This window comes from Cornus florida, unplaced genomic scaffold (genome assembly GCF_030987335.1).
Source record: "Cornus florida cultivar Cherokee Brave unplaced genomic scaffold, ASM3098733v1 CherokeeBrave_3.0.0_Hap2_Chr03, whole genome shotgun sequence".
NCBI lineage: Eukaryota > Viridiplantae > Streptophyta > Magnoliopsida > Cornales > Cornaceae > Cornus > Cornus florida.
In genome coordinates, this window is record NW_026775573.1 from 1,487,549 (window position 1) to 1,510,002 (window position 22,454).

At 32.7% G+C, this 22,454-nt stretch overlaps 2 protein-coding genes across 3 annotated transcripts; both read right to left on the reverse strand.

Annotated features, from left to right (window-relative positions):
- Window positions 1-524: 524 nt before the first annotated feature.
- On the reverse strand, window positions 525-4,367 carry LOC132298954 (reticulon-like protein B6). The gene is made up of 5 exons (XM_059795341.1): window positions 4,005-4,367; window positions 2,774-2,954; window positions 2,501-2,642; window positions 1,208-1,277; window positions 525-1,094 (listed from the first exon to the last, which is right to left on the reverse strand). Exons 1-5 carry the CDS (start codon window positions 4,228-4,230, stop codon window positions 925-927), a joined length of 789 nt encoding a protein of 262 aa, XP_059651324.1. The 5' UTR covers window positions 4,231-4,367; the 3' UTR covers window positions 525-924.
- Window positions 4,368-19,428: 15,061 nt separating this feature from the next.
- On the reverse strand, window positions 19,429-22,370 carry LOC132298955 (probable methyltransferase At1g29790). 2 transcript variants are annotated; one of them, XM_059795343.1, is made up of 2 exons: window positions 21,940-22,370; window positions 19,429-21,090 (listed from the first exon to the last, which is right to left on the reverse strand). In XM_059795343.1, the coding sequence occupies exons 1-2, from the start codon at window positions 22,000-22,002 to the stop codon at window positions 19,648-19,650; spliced, it is 1,506 nt and encodes a 501-aa protein (XP_059651326.1). In that variant the 5' UTR covers window positions 22,003-22,370; the 3' UTR covers window positions 19,429-19,647. The 2 variants fall into 2 exon arrangements, with proteins under 2 accessions (XP_059651326.1, XP_059651327.1); XM_059795344.1 differs by having other exon boundaries at window positions 21,936-21,977.
- Window positions 22,371-22,454: the final 84 nt, after the last annotated feature.

Here is a 22,454-nt window from a genome sequence, read left to right on the forward strand (position 1 = left end):
CCGAACCCAATGGTATTTAACCTGAGCCAGCCTAGCATGCCACCAGCCGTTATAGGCGGGCTTAACCATAGGATGGGAATTACAGTAAATAGATGGGTCTCCCTCAACCTCCAACAAGGCAACAATAGCAGATTTTCATATTTTAGATTACATCCTTCAATATGTTTGCCAATGGAATGAGCAATTGACAGATAAGGAAAATAAATGCCTTTTCCAAGGCCAAAGCCCGAAACATTCGATTTCAAGCTCATATATCTCACTATCCCAAAGCACAAGGGCCAGGATTGGGTTTTATAAAATGTCTTCTTGGCCAGCCCGTTGAACAGTTGAAGCCCAACAGGCTCGGGTCTGTATTCCCAAAATCATGACCCAGCCCAGCCTGTTATTCACCCTTAGTTGATTGGAAAATCAAGCATAGTTCCAGATATTCTGACCTCAGGTGGTTGACATAAAAATGGCAGAAGCCACATGAATAAATAATAGAATCATGGAAGGTAAGAAAATCAAGTCAATAACGAGCTAAATTGCAAAAAATCAGCCACCATCATTAAACAGAAGCAAAATAAAAACGAAAACAAGAACCTGCAAGGGTAACCAATAGTAGCTTATAGACTCTACCAAGAGCCACGCAATTGAACATTCGACTGTCCTTTTTTTGCTATATGTTGCAAGTAATTATATAACTAGATAAAGGCAAAGACTGCTAACACTAGTGTGTTGAGAACATATATATGTAATAATATACATAACACAAACCTACTAGCCTTAGAAATCTTCCGAGTTGGAGAAAACAGAACATTACAAGCAAAAGAAACAAAATGAAAGCAATGGCTCTACTGAATGCAGATACCAAGCATGATCACTTCCTGAAGAACTCATGGCCACAAAGTTGTTGTCTAGGAGAGATGAAACATCTCACCTAATCTAAGCCTTCTTTTTGTCCCTCAGTGGCCCTCTTGGAATCTTACTCAGAACCTTGGCATCGAAGACTGCATACTGCTTCTTAATCTCAATGGTTACCTTCTCAACAAAGGGATCAATCTTGTGGTCATACTTCTCATAGATAACGGGAAGTGTATGCAGCAATACGAAACCTGTTTTTGTCAAAAATATGATCATCAAAATATAAGTATAACATATAGATGGATACCTAAAGACAGTAGAAAAAAGGGAAAATGAAAATCTGGTGGAAGTTAAATGTCATTACATATATAGAACAATGTAATGAAATTGCACCAACTTCCCACAATTGAGAGAACCCAAAGACCAGTAACAACCTGGTAACCAAAACAAAATACATTACATTTCCATAAATCAAATAAATAAATGAAGTAAACTAATAATTGCATTATTTAAGTGTAAGATATTTTCTGCCAAACACCACGGGACCAACCAAAAAAGAAAAAGTATTGGACTAGCATATCTTTAATATTCAGCGTTAGTCAAGGCCACCTGACTGAATTTAGGCTTGAAACGAGTCACAATCAAATTATGCTGCAACTTGGATAATAAAATTTGTGGCTAAAATTTAGCAGAAACCGTATATGAAAAGGCTAATGATTATGAGCAGTACAAACTTTACGTTTTAAAGTTCAGAAAAATTCCTCAAAAACCAACTATAATTTTGTACTTCACATAATCAATTTTGTAAAGTTAAATCAGAATGCCAATTTTGAAACCAAGCCACTTCAAACTCCAATCAAAACCAGTACAGTTATGATTCCGTGACAGCATATTCCAAGAGCAATCATCAATAGTCTCTGAAGATTAAAGCTGAGTAAAGTTTGATCAAGAAAGTTGCTTCAGCTCTTTAATCTCACACTTTAACATGGTACGATACTTAGAAACCTTAAACTTAGGTGGTTTGAGTTATTTTAGTTGGTGCAAAACCTTCACACTTTAAGATGGCATGCAACTTAGAGACCTTAAACTTAGGTGGTTTGAGTCATTTTAGTTGGTGCAAAAACCTTCACACTTTAAGATGGCATGCGACTTAGAGACCTTAAACTTTAGGTGATTTGAGTCATTTTATTTGGTCTAAAAACCCTATTTGACATTTGACAATGGTCGAACATGTTTGGCAATTGATTAGTAAGCTTCTGCGAGTTGGTGCAGGAAAACCGATAAAGCTTCTTGCTAGATTGATCTTTTCATGTTAACTTCAGGGTACTCTAGTATGAGCCAAATGAACCAAGCTCAAGGTGAACCATTCAGGGTTACTCCCATACATGCTGGACCCATCACCCATGGTTTAAATTATGGGCCATTAAAGGCCATTACGGACTGTTACATCCCATAATAGCCACTACAGCACTCCAATGATAGTTTCAAAACAGAGGTTAATACACCTCATTTTTCCCAGTTATTTATCTTCAGTTTCTAAAGCCACCAAAGTACACCCTAATACTATATAATTATTAAATACTGATTAAAAATTTAATATATAAAATTATTTTTCCAGAAACAAATGATAAAATAGAAATGGGAACAGATAACATACAGCGAGAAACTTCTTCAATTCTCTTCCACATGCAATATCTCGCAATAGAGCAAGCGCTCGGTTAATTTCAATCCTCAAGGCAGATGCAACTTGAAGAAATGGATCCTCTGGAAGATGAACTTCAGGGATACGTGGAGGAGACCTGTAGATGTATTATAGTTAGGCTTAAAATTCAATAAAACAATAAACTAAATATAACACTCAATTAGACTATGAATACATGCAACGAAAAACAAAATACACCACTAGCAATGTAAAGACTCAGAAACCTACTTGTTTATGAACGCTATAGCATTGGAGTACAAGAACAAAGCTGCAAGAGAGAATATTGAAATGTGGCAGACTAGGGTGAGCAAGTGGTATTCAATCAGTTCGAAAAGAACCCAGATTGCAGTGGCTACACCAAGCACACCAGCGGATATCTTCTTGTTCCTCCACAAGAATACATCAGCAGCTACACCAAAAAAAAAAAAAAAAATCATGTCATTAATTGGGGAGGAAGAGAGAGAAGGAAGAAGACGCTAGGGTTTGAAAGTGAATTAAAAATCATGTACTTTGAAGGAAAAAACATCCAAAGTTTTAGCAATTTATACTTCTGTTTTTCAATCAATATTTAATTTGCATCAAGTCTCCCAGAAAAAAACTTTAGTAAAGCAAATAAGAGAAAACAGCTATTACAATATCATATTTCATTTTTTTTTGATAAGTTTTCATACATACACTTATACATGTATATATATTTGTTAGTCGTGGAAGTCATTAGGACATATATGTTTATGTATATATAATGCACACTTACATTTATATTTTTTTAATTCAATTTCTTTACCTTTACTAACATTTTTTCAGCAATCAAAGAGTTAATGTATACGTGACAAATGACTCTTTCATTTGTTGAATATTCGTTTATGTATATTTTAAACTCTTTCATTTGCTGAATATGCGTGTGTATTTATATTACAATGTATGCATATATTTTATATTTTTTAAATTCAATTTCTTACTCCCTCCGTCCCAAAATAAGCGTCCGGGAACTGTGATTTGGGACGGAGGGATTAACTTTTTCTAACAATTTATCAGCAATCAAAGAGATAATTAAGGGAAGTAGCAACGCCAAGTAATCTAAAGCAATCAACTGATAAAGATTGTCAAACAAACTGACAAATTAATCAGATCTAGTCACTTTAAACTTCCAGAATCTAGTCCATCAAATCTCAGTCTCCATCACTCTACAAAGCAACAGCTAGATCGAAACAAAAGAACGGCAAGAATGTAAAACACACATATAAGCGTGGATATGCATTTTAAACAGATCTAAAGCCACTTTAAGCTTCTAAAACCCTATGCATCTCACTAGTCTAATCTTCTATCACCGAATAGAGCAGTCTCTAGATCGTAAACGGCAAACCGAATTAACAAAACAAAACAACTGAGACTGCAGAAATAAAATTCGTGTACATATATACATATATATATATATAGAGAGAGAGAGAGAGGTAAATACGTTTCCCTCCGCCGAAAATCTGGTGAACCGGTTTCTTTCCCCCGAACAACCCGAAAAACTTTTCCTTCACCGACTTCGGCGGCGAACTAGGCTTCTTCGGCGAACTAGGCTTCTTCTCGGTGTCGGAGTCAGAAGAAGAAGACGACGAGTCGCCGTGAAGCTTCTCGGTTATCTTCTCCATCAACGACTCGCCTTTCGAATCCGAGTTTTCTGTGTGCTCGGCCATACCGATCTAACAATCGCGAATGGAAACCCTAACTTTTCAGCAAGAACTAACCACAAATAGAGAGAAATTATATGCGCGAGAACTTTTTCAGCTGAGAGCTTGAGGCTTTTGCAAAAGTGAGCTTGTTACAGTGTGTTTTCGATATATATATCTGTAAGGAATCTGCTTTGCGTGATCTCGGAACCTGAGGTTCGGTGAACGAAACAATAGGTTCGGGGCAACTTCGAAAATCTTCGGGCTTTTCGAGGCGTAACGGCGTCAAGAGACGGCAATATTTTAAAGGGAGGACGGTGTGGATTGTGCTGCTGCTTTTACCGGGCGGTAGTGTGGGGGACACGTGTCAGAATTGGAGGGAGAGATACGTATTGTGGACGGTTGCTTTAAGTGGTAATGGTCGACTTATAGGTACATCATGGTGGGTTCCACATTAGCTGAAAACAGCAATGTAGTCGACAGTATTAGCGGTGGTGCTGTGGGACTGGATTAAAAAATTAAGGGTGAGTTTTGAAATTTGAACGAATTATGTCTTTACTCAACATTTAAGGGAAGACTTAAATGAAGGATTTGGACCCTTTTCACGTATCGTAAGTTGAATTCTTTATATATAGAAGTGTGATATTTAAAATTTATTAGTTTAATTCTTTATATATTGATCCGTGCCATTTCAAATTTATTAGTTGAATTTTTTATATATTGACACGTGTCGTATAAAATTATTGCATGTCTTGTAATTACATTTTCGTCTATCTTAATTCCACGGCAAGAATATTTATTTTTGGCGCCAAATATTCCCTTAATCGTGGGAATGAGTAGGAGGATAGAGAGGGAGAATTTTTTTTGAGAAAGATGAAGAAGAGATAACGATGTATGGTGCAGTTTTTAAACTTTGGTAAATTTTATGATGGAATTTTAAATTTTTGATAAATTTTTCTTATCCCAAAAAGGTATAATTTTTAAACTTTTTTAAAATTAGTTAACGTGCCTTTTAAATGTCACATGTCAATATGTAGTGAATTCAACTTAAGATAATTTAAAGGATCCAAGTCGGAAAGGAAAAGAGAGTAAAATAAAAGAAAGAAAAATTAAGTTTCAATCATGCAATTAGTTGTAGTAAAAAAAATATTATTTAATTAATTTAGATAGCAAGAGAATGAAAAGAAAAAAAAAATTAAGTTTCAATCATGCAATTAGTTGTAGTAAAAAAAATATATTATTTAATTAATTTAGATAGCAAAAGAATGAAAAGAAAATAATTTACATGTCAAGCTATCCTTATAAATTCAGTACTAAATACAAAAATGATTCTTGTACTAAATAATTGTAGTGAATTGTTGGATTTGCTCTTTTAATTGGTTAATTTTGTTTAATTGGTTAATTATGTAACAAATATGAAACTGAAGGCATTCACTTAGTTGTATTTAGTAGAAATAACCAATTAAAAATTATTCGATTAGACAATTCACTGTATGTATCCGGTGTGAATATCACTACTCAAATAAATAATATACATCTTGCAATAAATATAAAAATAAAATAAAATAATATAAACTTGTACAATTGGGTATATGAATAAATATATATATATATATACCCTTGTCACTTGTTTAAAAAGAAAAGGTGCAAATTACCAAATATAGTGTGAATATCACTACTCAAATAAATAATAAACATCTTGCAATAAATATAAAAATAAAATAAAATAATATAAACTTGTACAATTGGGTATATATATATATATATATATATATATATATATATATACCCTTGTCACTTGTTTAAAAAGAAAAGGTGCAAATTACCAAATATAGATTTGATACAAAACTAAAATTTTTAGGTATTTCATGGAAGAAACATTTTAAGAAAAATCAACTAGTTTCGAAATTCTTGCATTGATTGCTAAAAATTAGCGTGTAATAACCAAAATGCTATACTAAGAAAATTGTTTTGGAACTTGCCATCCAAGCAAATTTTTCATTTCACGCTAACCAAATTATAAAAAAATAAAAATTAACTTACCATTAAATTCGTGCATTGATAGCAGAAAAATATTTGAGTGTAATAAGTCATTAATTCTCTTATACTATTATAATATAATATAATTATATATATATTTTAAAAAATAATAAAATTATAATTTTATAAAATTTGAAGTTATTGCTAAACACACACGTCAAATTATAAGACCTCAAAGTAATTGAAGTCGTGTAATTTATCCATTTATATATTAAAGTTAAATTTGAAATGTACCCTTTTCCTTAAAAAGACACATAATTACTTCAAAAAATATCTAGATATTATAGTACGATCAAAATCCCTCTCTCCACATTTAGTACTTATTGTCTGAATTTATCTTGATAAAAGGAGAGTAAATCACGAGATATCGCCATATGACAGTCTCTGCACATGAAATCAATAATAAAAAATAGATGAAAAAGTAAAAGAGTGATGGAACCTATTGAAGTTTTGTGAAAGACTTGGTACGGTCGGTTGGTACTCATTTGACTAGTTCGTTAAACAACCTAACGAATCTTGTTCAGAACAATTCAGCCAGATGAACTCAGCTAAGGAGACGCATTTCTAATGACTACGAAAGAGCTGTTATGGGCATTTCAATGAAATCCAATTATCCAACTAACCTAATTCATTACATGATTAGTTAATTTAACAAATTGTCAGATTCAAATTATTATTTAATCATGTATATCAATTTATATTCAATTCATAACATCATATTTAAAGAGATTCATACTTCATATAAGTCCTATCTTATTCCACCTTAGAAATTATTACATGATGTTAGTACCAATCTCGAGTCAATCACTATTTAACACTTAAATAATTCGAAAATGTGTAAGCTTTACTTAATCTATTTATCACTTGAGTGTCAAACGGTGATTGTCCGATACCATTATCATGCAACAATTCTCACCCCGCAAAAGCGAAAGAGGGATGCTCAAGACATTTTTTTGCTAGATCCTACGAGAGAGGGGAGGGGGGGCACTAATATCAGGCTTCCATGTAATATGATTCTCTATCAGTTAGTTCCAATACTTGTTTAAAAAGAACTACAGTCCTAGTTGCTTGTACAAGTAATTTACACATGCCATTCTTACCACACCAACATTGACCAACAGCCATAACAAATACTACCACTTCCCTACTTGTTTGAAGTTCACATTATGGCTATTTTCAAATAATTTTGAAAATATCAAGCACTGTACTAATTTCAAATGATATTACATTAACCAGCTCTTTTCTCTACAATAATTTGGTTTAATCTCACTTTTGGGTATCTTGTCAAAAACAAAAACCAACGCTGTGATCCAAATTCTTACCCATATCCAATTACTCAACCATCAACATCAAGTGCTCTAAGATGCTAAAAATTTTGAACACCAAGAAACACAACAATCATCATATTCCAGTAGAGTTACAGGAATGGTCTTGGTGGCTTTTCTAAGACAGCAGAGAAGAACACCTCTCCATCGTCTTTATCGAGCTTTGGGACAATAACCCATTTATGCTTCTTATACCGTAGCATTTTAAAAGCTTCCAAATAATCATCCAAGTCGGCCTTTGCACGGAAGAAGCTATCAATCCAAAGCAGGCCTCCTGCCCTCAAAACTCTGTCCCAATCAAACAATACAAAGTCCAAGAGCACAAAATCTATGGGGCAGTTGTTAAAATTTGAAAATTTTCTTATCCAAAAAAGGTGCAGTTTTTAAACTTCTTTTAAATTAGTTGATGTGGTTTAATAGATACATTTTAAATGCCACGTGTTAATATGTAATGAATTTAACTTAAGATAACTTAAAGGATCCAAATCCAGGAAAGGAAAAGAGAGTAAAAGAAAAATTAAGTTTCAATCATGCAATTGGTTGTAGTAAAAAAATATTATTTAATTAATTTAGATAGCAAGAGTATGAAAAGAAAATAATTTACATGTCAAACTATCCTTATAAATTCAGTACTAAATAGGAAAATGATTCTTGCACCAAATAATTGTAGTGAATTGTTGGACTTGCTCTTTTAATTGGATAATTTTGTTTAATTGGTCAATTATGCAACAAATATGAAAAATTAAATATTATTCGGTTAGGCAATTCACTGTATGTATTCGGTGTGAATATCACATTACTCAAATAAATAATATACATCCTGTAATAAATATAAAAATAAAATAAAATAATATAAACTTGTACAATTGGGTGTATGTATATATACACACACACACACACCCTTGTCACTTGTTTAAAAAGAAAAGGTGCAAATTACTATATATATATAGTTCAAATATAGATTTGGTAATTTGCACCTTCTCTTTTTAAACAAGTGACAAGGGTATAACAAAAATTATGATATAATGATACAAAACTAAAATTTTTAGGTATTTCATGAAAGAAACATTTTAAGAAAAATCAACTAGTTTCGAAATTCTTGCATTGATTGCTAAAAATTAGCCGTGTAATAACCAAACTGCTATACTAAGAAAATTATTTTGGAAGTTGCCATTCAAGCAAACTTTTTATTTTCCGCTAACCAAACTATAAAAAAATAAAAATTAACTTACCCTTAAATTCGTGCATTGATAGCAGAAAAATAACTGAGTGTAATAAGTCATTAATTCTCTTATACTATTATAATATAATATAATTATATATATTTTTAAAAAAATAATAATATTATAATTTTATAAAATTTGTTGTTGTTAAACACACACAGTCAAATTATAAGACTTCTGAAGTCGTGTAATTTATCCATTTATATATTAAAGTAAAATTTGAACTGTACTCTTTTCCTTAAAAAGACACATAATTACTTCAAAAAATATCTAGATATTATAGTGGGATCAAAATCCCTTCCTTCACATTTTGTACTTATTGTTTGAATTTATCTTGATAAATGGAGAGTAAATCACGAGATATCGCCATATGACAGTCCCTGCACATGAAATCAATAATAAAAAATAAATGAAGAAGTAAAAGAGCGATGGAACCTATTGAAGTTTTGTGAAAGACTTGGTCCGGTCGGTTGGTACTCATTTGACTTGTGTAAATATTGTTCGTTAAATCCAATTATCCAACTAACCTAATTCATTACATGATTAGTTAATTTAACAAATTGTCAGATTCAAATCATTATTTAATCATGTATATCCATTTATATTCCATTCATAAGATCATATTCCAAGAGACTCATATTCTATATAAGTCCTATCCTATTTCATATCAGAAATTATTACATAACTTTAGTATCAATCTCGAGTCAATTACTATTTGATACCTAAACAATTCAGAAATATGTATGCTTTATCTAATTCATTACATGATTAGTTAATTTAACAAATTGTCAGATTCAAATCATTATTTAATCATGTATATCCATTTATATTCCATTCATAAGATCATATTCCAAGAGACTCATATTCTATATAAGTCCTATCCTATTTCATATCAGAAATTATTACATAACTTTAGTATCAATCTCGAGTCAATTACTATTTGATACCTAAACAATTCAGAAATATGTATGCTTTATTTAATTTATTTTTCGCTTGAGTGTCAAATAGTGATGGTTCGAAACCATTATCATGAGAGAGGGGAGGGTGGCATTAATATCAGGCTTCCATGTAATATGATCCTCTATCAGTTAGTTCCAATACTTGTTTAAAAAGAACTACAGTCCTAGTTGCTTGTACAAGTAATTTACACATGCCATTCTTACCACACCAACATTGATAAACAGCCATAACAAATACTACTACTTCACTACTTATTTGAAGTTCACATTATGGCTATTTACGAATAATTTTGAACATATCAGCATTGTACTAATTGTTAAAAACGGGGACATTAAAAATATTAACTTTGGATGAGATTTGGAATAAATTTCGCTAATAATTTTTTACAGATCTTTAGATGAGCGCGTTTCTCTCCGCAAGGAGATAAACGTGGTATATTTACTTTCTCAAATCCGTTTCCTGGTGAATGAGAAATTAGCTCCAAAGTGTGGTGTTTTGGTAAGCCTTAATGGGTATGCAAAATGTGAGAAGTGTTTGTCCCACATAGAAAAAATGTTGAAACTAATTGAAATTTAAATAAGCCAAATTTGGGCTTGGGCTTGGGCTTAGGCTTAATTTTAAAGTCCAATTATTCTTTTTACTAAATGAAATCTTGGATTGGGCCTTTAATTTTGGGCTGGCTTATTTAAATGGGTGGTTAGTTTTCGAATTTAAATTAAAAATTAGTTTTTTTTCCCAAAGGGTTGCATCTATTTCTAAAGGGTTGCATCTGTTTTTCAAAGAGTTGCATCTAATTCTAACGGGTTCTAACTCAAAACCAACAGACATAACTATTCATATGAACCATTGCAACCTATTGGAGTGGATGTGTCTATTGATAAACAGACACCATGTGAACTATTGCAACTTATTAGAGTGGATGTGTCTATTGATGAACAGACACCATGTGAACCATTGCAACCAATTGGAGTAGATGTGTCCAGTGTGAAGAGACACATATAAATGGTTGTGTTCAATGATGAAGAGACACATCCAATCCGAAAAGGCACATTAATTAAAAACTACTTTTTAGTTTTTTCCAAAGGGTTATACCCAATTCGAAAAGGCACCTTGTTGCCTATAAATACCCCCCTTTGAATCATTTGCAAATCATTCATTTTTCAATTTCTTCTATCTCCCTCTCTAGACTTGAACCCAACCCAAGTGGGTTCAAATTATAGGTTAAGTGGTTCAAACCACTTAGACCCTAATTCAATTTCATCGAGCCATATTAAGATTGGTTCAAACCACTTAGTATAAGGTTTGTTATATCTTAAATGTCACATGAAGCATATATCTTTCTAACAATCTTAAGACAGATTTACTCATTGCGTATATTTTATTATATATTTTTATTTAAGATATAAACAAGTAGAGATTATACTAATAAATGAGATATAATAAAATAATATTATATACATTATTATATGATAATATGCTAAATATTGATGTGTGTTGTGAGATTTATATGTACCACTCGTAAGTACACGAATCTTTGCAGATAGGGTTTACTTGTAAGGGTGTCGTACCCAAGGGATTTGTGTAAATTAAATTTGTCAACAGATTTCTTAAATTCCAAAATTAACTTGAAAGTAGGATAATTGAATTGCGATGATTAATTCTAAATTAACTAAGTAGAAAAATAAAGTAAACTAAAGAACGATGATCAAATATGATGTAGAAAATAGAGAGAGAGGACTAGGGGTATAATTTCACCACTAACGTAGCACCACTAGTCAATTGTATCAATTTATTGGAGATATATCATACAACATGCACAGGGAATTAATCATGGCTACAAGCAAATATTAATTCAGTTAGAAAATAATATAATTTAAAGCTAAGCATGGATTATCTTCGATTGGTATAAACCATCTACCTAACTACTTTATTTTAGGGTGTAGCATGGTATATCTTTTATAGGCATAATGCATCAAATCTCTAACATTATATTCAGAGAAATATCATTGTGTAATCATCTCATTCACAACTATAAGAAGCGAATGAGTTGTGTTTAATCACAAGATTAAAGTATCTAAGACAAGATAGAAAAATATTTGTAATTGAATTAAAACTTTAAAACCGATTCTTATTGAAAATTCAATCAAAAACCCTATAGATTACACAATCATGCATGATAAAAATTATTCTGCAATAATTAAATACAATCAAACTAGGGTGCTAAGTTAGGGTCACATCACAACCCTAGCAAAGCGTTTAGCCAAGCATGACTGGAGTAGAATTCTTCATGGTTGAGGAAGACATCTTCACCGCCATGGATCGATCTCTTCTTTCTTCTGAATGCTCCTCTTTGATCTCAGTCTCAAGCTCCTCTGTATGATGATTCAATGTTGTATAAGACCCCCTTTAAATAATAAAAGATCAACCCTAAAGTTCCCCTTTTCATATAGGAGACATACATAGAAATTCTGTCAAATAAGGACTCCAAAATTCGTACAGACTTCTAGGCCAATTTTTACAAGGTAAACAGCTGTTTTAGGGAATCCTCGTAAAATACAAAATTGTAGCTTTTCGAATTTCCTTTCAACTTACACGAGAATTTAGCTGTTTTGACACTTAAAGAGAGAGATACAACCATAGTACCACAACGGGTTCAAGTTACCAACTTTGACGAAAGTTTCCTTTTTGGAGAAGGAGTTTTCCTTTTCTTCTTATTTCGATTCTCATCAACTTGTGACTTCTTTTGAAATATTTTCTAAGTGTAATTAGATTTGGATCTTTAACATTGTTCGGTCCCACGGAATGTCATCTTTTAAAGCTCAAAATCACTAGTCTTGACTGATTCTACAATTAAAGCCCTTGAAATAAATAAAAATAATAAAACAATGTAAAATCACCAATAAACTATTATTAAGTAAATAAAACATGCAAGTAAAGGGGTTAAAATGTATAACATTCAGCGTTTAACACACCCCCAAACTTAGATATTGCTAGTCCCGTGGTAATAAAATTAAAGAAAACATAAATGTCGCTTTCGTGGGAATCACGATTGCATTTAGCATATGCAACAAGCCTTTTAAACCCCTAGGTTACCCCTAGTGGACGAGTGAAGTCTCGTGAGGGTTTCCAGAGATGATACCCACAAATATACAACACAATTCAATCCTCTGGTAATCAACTTATTCTCATATCATCATAATAGTCAAAGGGAATTGGAGATATATCATATAACATGCACAGTGAATTAATCATGGCTATAAGCACATATTAATTCAGCTAGAAAATAATATAATTTACAGCTAAGCATGGACTATCCTCGATTGGTATAAACCATCTACCTATCTACTCTACTCTAAGGTGTAGCATGGTCTATCTTTTCTAGGCATAATCCATCAAATCTCTAACATTATATTCAGATAAAAACCATTGTGTAATCATCTCATTCAGAACTACAAGAAGTGAATGAGTTGTGTTCAATTACAAGATTAAAATATCTAAGACAAGATAGATAAATATTTGTAATTGAATTAAAACTCTAAAACCGATTCTTATTGAAAAGTCAATTAAAAATCCTATAGATTACACAATCATGCATGATAAAAATTGTTCTCCAATAATTAACTACAATCAAACCAGTGTGCTAAGCTAGGGCTACATCACAACCCTAGCAAAGCGTTTAGCCAAGCATGACTGGAGTGAAATTCTTTATGGTTGAGGAAGACATCTTCACCGCTATGGATCGATCTCTTATTTCTTCTGAATGCTCCTTTCTGATCTCAGCCTCAAGCTCCTCTGTATGATGATTCAATGTTGTATAAGATCCCCTTTAAATAATAAAAGATCAGCCCTAAAGTTCCCCTTTTCATATAGGAGACATACATAGAAATTCTGTCAAATAAGGACTCCAAAATTCGTACAGACTTCTAGTCCAATTTTTACAAGGTAAACGCTATTTTAGGGAATTCTCGTGAAATACAAAATTGTAGCTCTTCGAATTTCCTTTCAACCTACACGAGAATTTAGCCGTTTTGACACTTGAAGAGAGAGATATAGCCATATTACCATAACGGGTTCAAGTTACCAACTTTGACGAAAGTTTTCTTTTTGGAGAAGGAGTTTTCATTTTCTTCTTCTTCCAATTCTCATCAACTTGTAACTTCTTTTGAAATATTTTCTAAGTATAATTAGACTTGGATCTTTAACATTGTTCGATCCTACGGAATATCATCTTTTAAAGCTTAAAATCACTAGTCTTGACTGATTTTACAATTAAAGCCCTGAAGTAAATAAAAATAATAAAATAATGTAAAATCACTAATAAACTATTATTAAGTAAATAAAATATGCAAGTAAAGGAGCTAAAATGTATAACATTCAGCGCCTAACAATGTGTTCAATATTATGTGAAATTGAAGCATGTTATATTAGTAAATTATTGAATTATTTATATAATTCAATATTGGTTGAATTATTTTAATCTTGTAATATAATATTATGTAGTATATTATATTATCTTTAATTTGTGCAAACTAGAGATTGGAAAAGGTATTTCATTCTTTTTATCAATGATTGCACAAGATGATGTTATCTATATCTGTTACGAAGCAAATATAAAGACTTATAAATGTTTAAACATTACAAAAATGAGGTTGAGAATCAACTTGACAAGGTATTAAGAAATGATAGAGTTCATGAATACGAATCATCATTGCTGATATTTATTCAGAACATGCTATCATTCACGAAGAAATAATGAATGTTATGTTGACAAGTTCTGGTTTAACTCAGAATTTATGGGGGGAAGTTTTGCTTTCCGCAAATTATGTTATCAATAAAATAACTCAAAAGAAACTAACGTAACATCATATGATTATGGAAAGGTCAAAAAACCTTCTTATAAATTTTAGAAGTGTGGGAGTGTCTAACTAAGGTTGCAGTTCCTACTCCTAAGAAAGTTAAAGTGGGACCTATAATGTGGTGACCTTGTGAGTGGGTGTGCCGTGAGCGAGTACAAGAGGCACATATATGCGACCACACTGAGCAAGCTATAGGTGAACAGTCCCATACCACCTACATAAGGAAAAGGTAAAGTGATTTTATGTAGTGGTGTTATCTCCAATTAGTATAAGGCCTTTTGAGATAAAACCCAATAACAAAATCGTGCGGGCTCGATCCTAATGTAGACAATATCATACTATGTGGTGGAGTGGATCGTTACATAAAACATTTGATAGGTTATGCTCATAACATCAGTGCATATCATTTTCTTGTGGGCTAGAACGTCTACATCTTTTGGTCCTGATTTTCTAACATGTTTATTAAAGCAAAGTCTTCTTCTAAATATTATTATTTCTTGGATTAGTTATGTGATATAATTAATCATATGGTATAATATTATTTATGTGAGTTCAATATTAGTTATATAAGTGCTTACTTTTAATTGAGATTATAATATTGAACTATGTAGTTGAATTACTTAATGTTTATAGTAATTTAATTTTACAATATAGTTGATTTAATGTATGATATTATTAATTTTGTATGAGTTCATGACTGGTTTGTGTATTTAATACAACAGACAAAAAATGACTAGTCTAGCTATGTCAATTCTCCCGATAGTCAAGGGAAAAAGATCTATACTAGTATTTAAAGACACGTATAGCTGTGAATGGGCCGAATAAGATAAGATTTTTCGACAACTTTAAAGTGTTTAATGGAAAATGTTATGGATACAGTAAGCAAGTACACTGAGACAAGCTAAATCAAGCTAGTTAGCTATAATGTACAATTTAGCTAAAAGTTAAAATGTTACTGAGTTGCAAACTAGTTAGCTTAGCTATAAGTTAAAATGATTAATGAGGTGCACAAAACCTAAGAGGAAGATGGAAATCTTTTAGTTGGTTCTTGATCTCTACTTGGTAATAAAAAACAAGAGGGTAATGAGTAACCATTTTAGCAATAAGCTATTTGAGTTATACATCATATCTGCTCATATATGAGGGAATAGTAGTACTTATAAGTAGTAGTTTTTGAAGAATATTCTTCAAAACAAATTACTCTACTACCAAGGTAGACTACTTAGATAAGTGTGTACTAAAGTTATGAGCTATTAGAATTGATAGCTAAACAAACTTAACTTCAAGTTAGCGATAATAGCTGAGAAGTGGGTGCTCATCATAACCTAGTAGTGAGATATGAGGAGTGTACTTAATCTAAGTTAGTAATGATATCTAAGAACTCACTTTTAACTAGTAATGATAGCTGAGAAGTGAGTGCTCACTATGTGATGATTGTATCTAAAGCTTAAATAATAAGAGAATTATTTGCTTAAATGATTGAGTTATGTGATGTGTGACATATGAAAGGTTATGACATGTTAATATGATTGTCTTAACATGAACCTAAATATGAATAACTCAATTAATAAATACAAGAGATGTAGAAGTAAATATTAATTAGAACACATTGTAATTAATATCTTTAGCATTAATTCACGGTAATGTCGGTGAATTATTATAAGAATATGCTAGAGATAAAGTGAGTATATATGCACTAGAGACTGTTATACATGCTTGTTGAGAAGCGAATATAGAACCTTGGAAAGGTAAATGGGATGAAATATTTAATATATGGTATTCCATGTGTTGGAAAATTATAAGAAATATATCACATATAAATAATTTTAGGATTATCCCAAAGTGGGGAAAATTGTCCATAGATAAAATTTGATACGAGTTACCTCATCAAATAAGAAATATTTATAAATGTGGGTGTTCTTAATTCTAAGATATTCTGGATAAAACCAAAAATCATTTATAGTATTACAACAATAGTGCATATTATTTTATACGAGAAAAATATTATGGAATAACTAGAAGAGTTCTTTTTCTAGTGGAAGAATTGAGTTATTTGTTCTAGTTGAAGAGTAAAGTGTGCAAGCTTAGAAGTCCTTGAGTGGATTCAAGCTGGTGCCAAGATAATGACATAAATGTGATGCATAAGTCATTGTATGCCTTAAAAAAATTAATGATATACTAATTAGTATATTTGATATGAAAGATTTAACATCTGATAATATAGTAGTATATTCTCAATAGAGTGAGATTGAGATAATACTAGTTATGATAACAAAAGCCTAACTAACTTTTGTAGATGTAAATCTCAAATATAAATACTAATCAAAGTATATCATTGGTTGAGATTGCAAGGCATTTTAATAACTGTGTTTAATTACACATTTTTAATCCAGGATAGGATCACTAAAAAACAATAAATTAGGTAGTTAAGATACACCCTGAGTCCAATATTGCATAGATCGAGGTATCTAACTAAATTAGAAGTATAACAGTGATACAATCTGGATGAAGGATATTAAAGACTCCAAATCCAAAAAGTGGATATGTCTTTAAAATTAAAGGTGTGGTTGTATGTTCTTAATATAACTTAAAGTTAAAAACTTTGAATAAATCAAATAGGAAAGTCAACAAACTTCACCTAAAGGACATTTCAAAGTAAGTTTACACTTGTACTACTAAAGAAAAGGATATTGCTAACAATAAGCTATTTTAGGGCACAAAGTATACATTTGCTCTCTATTGGGGAAATCTCTACAGAGTATAATATTTCTATATACAACCATGTGGCTACATATAAAATTGAGGGTTGTATTAGAGAGCAATTGTACAGATCATCGAGGGGAATGGGATTAAAAGCCAAAAGCTAACAAGTAATCTTAATGGAAACCCAACCTAGCTGACTGGAGATCTCAAGATCTAGGTTCAAAGGGACAACAGAAATTCTGAATGACTCACCAGAAGCACTAGGAAGATATAAATCTTCTGCTCATTTCTATGATGAGACAGTGCTACCTACAGTGAGGATTAGGATAAGCTACGCTTTTAATGACTCTTATACCTTGAAAATTCAAGTGGGGTATGGTAAGATACTCTTAATAAGAAGTCACCTATATGAGTGTGAAGTGTGGCCGCTTCTATGAAAACTATAAAGACTAAATTTTCTGGAGCACTCATTGAATACCAGGAGTTGTTTAGGGCCAAAATGAACACAACAATGAGAACCAACTTTGTGAGGAAATGTATTGTGTGTTTGTTATTATCTTGGTTTACACAAACGGCTGAACAGTTCAAGACATCGCGTTCATTGGTTAGCCAGTAAATCCGATAGCAATACACTAGGGAAGGTTCAAAGCCAAAAGCTACCTATCCTGATATAGTAACTTTCCGACTATACTCTCTCTAGTGTCTGCAAGATCATCTTTTGCATTTTACGCAAATTTCTATTCAAGTGGGGGATTGTTGGAAACGAAGGTATTAAAAATATAAACTTTGGATGAGATTTGGAATAGATTCCACTAATAATTTTTTACGAATCTCTAGATGAGCGCGTTTCTCTCCGCAAGGAGATGAATGTGGTATATTTACTTTCTCAAATCCGTTTCCTGGTGAATGAGAAATTAGCTCCAAAGTGTGGTGTTTTGATAAGTCTTAATGGGTATGCAAAATGTGGGAAGTGTTTGTCCCACATGGAAAAAATGTTGAAACTAATTGAAATTTAAATAAGCCAAATTTGGGCTTGGGCTTGGGCTTACGCCTAATTGTAAAGTTCAATTATTCTTTTTACTAAATGGAATCTTGAATTGGGTCTTTAATTTTAGGCTGGGCTTATTTAAATGGGTGGTTAGTTTTTGAATTTAAATTAAAAGTTAGTTTTTTTTTCCAAAGGGTTGCATCTATTTCTAAAGGGTTGCATCTGCTTTTTAAAGAGTTGCATCTGTTTCTAAAGGGTTGCAACTCAAAACCAACAGACATAACTATTCATGTGAACCATTGCAACCTATTGGAGTGGATGTGTTTATTGATGAACAGACACCATGTGAACCATTGTAACCTATTAGAGTGGATGTGTTCATTGGTGAACAGACACAATGTGAACCATTGCAACCAATTGGAGTGGATGTGTCCAGTGTGAAGAGACACATATAAATGGTTGTGTCCAATGATGAAGAGACACACCTAATCCGAAAAGGCACATTAATTAAAAACTAATTTTTAGTTTTTTCCAAAGGGTTGCACCCAATCCGAAAAGGCACCTTGTTACCTATAAATACCCCCCTTTGGATCATTTGCAAATCATTCATTTTTCAATTTATTCTATTTCCCTCTCTAAACTTGAACCGAACCCAAGTGGGTTCAAATCATAGGTTAAGTGGTCCAAACCACTTAGACATTAATTCAATTTCATCGAGCCATATTAAGATTGGTTCGAACCATTTGGTTTGGATTGCACCTAATTCAGCATTTATATAGTATATAGATGCATTTTTAAGTCAGAGAGAGTATTACACGGATGAGGTTCGCCGTATTCACGAGTTTGTAGTGCTGCTACTGGTGGATATAGACCGTTGTATCGTGGGAGATAGACGCCACTGAGTCCGTTAGCACCATAGCGGGGCGAATCTGTCTTAAGGACATAATATCCAATACTAGCCTCGGTCAAGGTTCATTCTTTGTATATTATTATTATTTTATTGCCTTATTTTGCATATTTAATTAAATATAGAGTTGTATATTTAATTAATAATTTCTTAGCATATTGTTAATTATCACATGACATATTAATATAAGGTTTGTCATATTTTAAATGATGAAACATATATCTTTCCAACACTAATTTCAAATGATATTACATTAACCAGCTCTTTTCTCTAGAATAATTTGGTTTAATCTCACTTTTGGATATCTTGTCAAAAACAAAAACCAACCCTGTGATACAAATTCTTACCCATATCCAATGACTCAACCATCAACATCAAGTGCTCTAAGATGCAAAAAATTTTGAACACCAAGAAACAAAACAATCATCATATTCCAGTAGAGTTACCGGAATGGTCTTGGTGGCTTTTCTAAGACAGCAGAGAAGAACACCTCTCCATCGTCTTTATCGAGCTTTGGGACAATAACCCATTTATGCTTCTTATACCTTAGCATTTTAAAAGCTTCCAAATAATCATCCAAGTCGGCCTTTGCACAGAAGAAGCTATCAATCCATAGCAGGCCTCCTGGCCTCAAAACTCTGTCCCAATCAAACAATACAAAGTCCAAGAGCACAAAATCTATCCAGCCATCGAGAAACCTTGTCGTGTGAATCAAATCCAGAGTATTATCAAAAAAGGGAAGTCTTTGATTGATTGTCAAGTAAAGAGGGACGAGTCCACGAAGAGCGATCATTTCACTGAAGGGTGCCCCCAGATTGATAGTTGCGGAAACTACTGTGACATTGTACTCTCTCATTCTAGCAGCGAATGAACCGGTACCCACACTGAAATCCAGTCCAATTCTCATCTCTCCAGGCTTCAAATGAAGCACTTCAGGTATAACAAAATCTGAAGAAAGGTTTGAATTTGGGTCCTGATACGCAGGCTTGATCCATCTGGGCATTTCGTGATGAGTAAGATTGAAGCAATCCGAGCACTTGAAGAACCCCTTTCGAGTTGACTGGGTAGCCAGGCAAGTGAAGTTCTTGCACCTGTACTGACTCCATCGCACATTTCGGTTATCTGGGAGCTTCCACATGGATTCATTGATAGGCAAAGGCTTGCTGTATAGTTGAGGAGCCCTGGAGAAGCACCTCCTCCTTGGCAGCGGATCGCACCCATGAACCATCAGCTTCTGAGCTAGTTTCCAATCATCTTTGCAGATTTCGCCGATGTCGTAGTCCATGTACTCTTCAAGCTCTTTCTTCATAGCGAAACAAGCGTGGCCAATGCTAGTGAAGGTTCCATTAGCTCCCATGAAGTTCTGCTTCCCTAATCGGTTGGGTTTGATCCTAACATACTTGCGAATCTCTTCAATCAAGAAGTATTCACCAGGTTCATTGGATGAATTCTGTGGTCTTGATAGGGGATGTTGCATTGCTCTGATCTCACCATCTTGCTGCTGCGTCCTTTCAACTAGAGATGCCTGCACTGACCCAACCAGTCCCAAAATATCTGCAAGGAATCTATTGTATCTCAACTCAGAAGATGATGAATTCACTCGCAAGTCTCTCATATCACTAATTTCTTGCTGGATTTTTTGAATGACAGTTTCCACAGTCAATCTTATTACATCAATATCAGTCCCGCCACGGCTCACAAGATTACCATGTTTGCAGAATGCATCAGATATAAGAAAAGTCCTAACAGAGTAGAAGTTTGACAGGGTAGCCATACAGACCAGAAGAGCAAGTGTGCACAGTATAAATATAAACCTACGTTTCCCTCTCCACGTTTGTAATTTTGTTAGAACATTTGTTTTCCTCATCGCTGAGAAACAATGGATCTGAAAAATTCAATATGATTCACATCTCAGATCCATATCAGATACAACAACACTAAACAATTATATAAATCACGAAAATTCAACGATGTTTACAAGATCAAGGAAAACATTCAAACTCTACAATCTATTATGGTTTTCTTTTGGTAATGGCAGTTATGAAATTGAAAAGGAAATAAGTGAAAGAACAATATGCAGAGTACCTGAAACTTGAAGTTGAATGCTGTGGCTGGAGAAATGGGGAAGAAGAGTTTGACCCACTTCATATATTAAAATTAATAAAAAAAGAAGAAGAAAAAGGTCAAAGAAAGAGAAGAGGATCTTGAGATCAGAGCTCACCGCCTCTATTTTCTTAGTATCATTTAGAGTTCTTTATTCTCTTTTTTTATTTTCCTCGAGAAGATTTCCCAAGTACTACATAATATTGCTTACTGAGAAATTCAGCTCTACAAAACTTGTAGCAGTTGAAGAAAGTTAGTCAACTCCACAATTGTTCTGTCCTGTAGTCTCATGCATATTCTACATTAGACATGTCAATCTCACTATCACATTTGACAATAATATAATTCAGAGGATGTGATGTGGGGCAAAAAAACAATGCAGTTGTAGTCACAACCTAACCATCTGATCAAGCAGCACTCCATTCCTTGACTAAGTTTCAATACAAATAAGCAATCAAGCATCTTATTGGTTGCATAACTCACATACTGTATTCACTAATCAATGTGTCATATCAAATATAAAGAATCAGAGCAATTGCCAAATACTTAATTGCATTAAAAAATATCTAAAATTTTCTCTTACCGGAGAAAAGAAATAACATATTTAAAATTCAACACAAGTATTACCAACATTATTTGCATTGCACTCCACGGCGTGTCGCTTGGACTCTACCTGTATTAACAAATAATACATATTCAATGGATGAGTAGCAGGAAGAAGATAAAAGAATGGAAATACAAGCAAGGTTACTTTTACTCATATAATAAGGTCATATGGCATGGGAATCATGATTCTTGAAGAAAGCGTTGACATTTTTTTTTAGGTTCCATGTGCATTGATAAATGCACACATTAACAGAGAAAGTAGCAAACAAACCAAAAGACCATTTGCAATATCAAACCCTGTTTTTCTCAACTCCAAACTCTTTGTGTCCCATAATTGAAATTCGTAGTATAAATTAAGAAATACATATAGCAATGAGCACCTGCTTAGAGGAAAGTTAAAACAATGAGGCACGCATGTCAAAACCACATTTTTATCAGACTAAAAAATTGGGGATTAACGAACTAGAATTGAAGAAATCTGAATTTAATCAAATTACAATCACAAATTTAAGAATTTCCTACATAGATCAGGAATTCAAC

What these genes read in the sequence shown, in the direction of transcription:
- LOC132298954 (XM_059795341.1), bottom strand. Translation starts at nt 4,230, where the DNA reads ATGGCCGAGCACACAGAAAACTCGGATTCGAAAGGCGAGTCGTTGATG. An exon ending in GATTTTCGGCGGAGGGAAAC is followed by an intron (nt 2,955 to 4,004) that starts GTATTTACCTCT and finishes TTTTTGGTGTAG; the next exon opens with CTGCTGATGTATTCTTGTGG. An exon ending in GCTATAGCGTTCATAAACAA is followed by an intron (nt 2,643 to 2,773) that starts GTAGGTTTCTGA and finishes ATACATCTACAG; the next exon opens with GTCTCCTCCACGTATCCCTG.
- LOC132298955 (XM_059795343.1), bottom strand. Translation starts at nt 22,002, where the DNA reads ATGTATTATTTGTTAATACAGGTAGAGTCCAAGCGACACGCCGTGGAG. An exon ending in TGGAGTGCAATGCAAATAAT is followed by an intron (nt 21,091 to 21,939) that starts GTTGGTAATACT and finishes TGAATTTTTCAG; the next exon opens with ATCCATTGTTTCTCAGCGAT.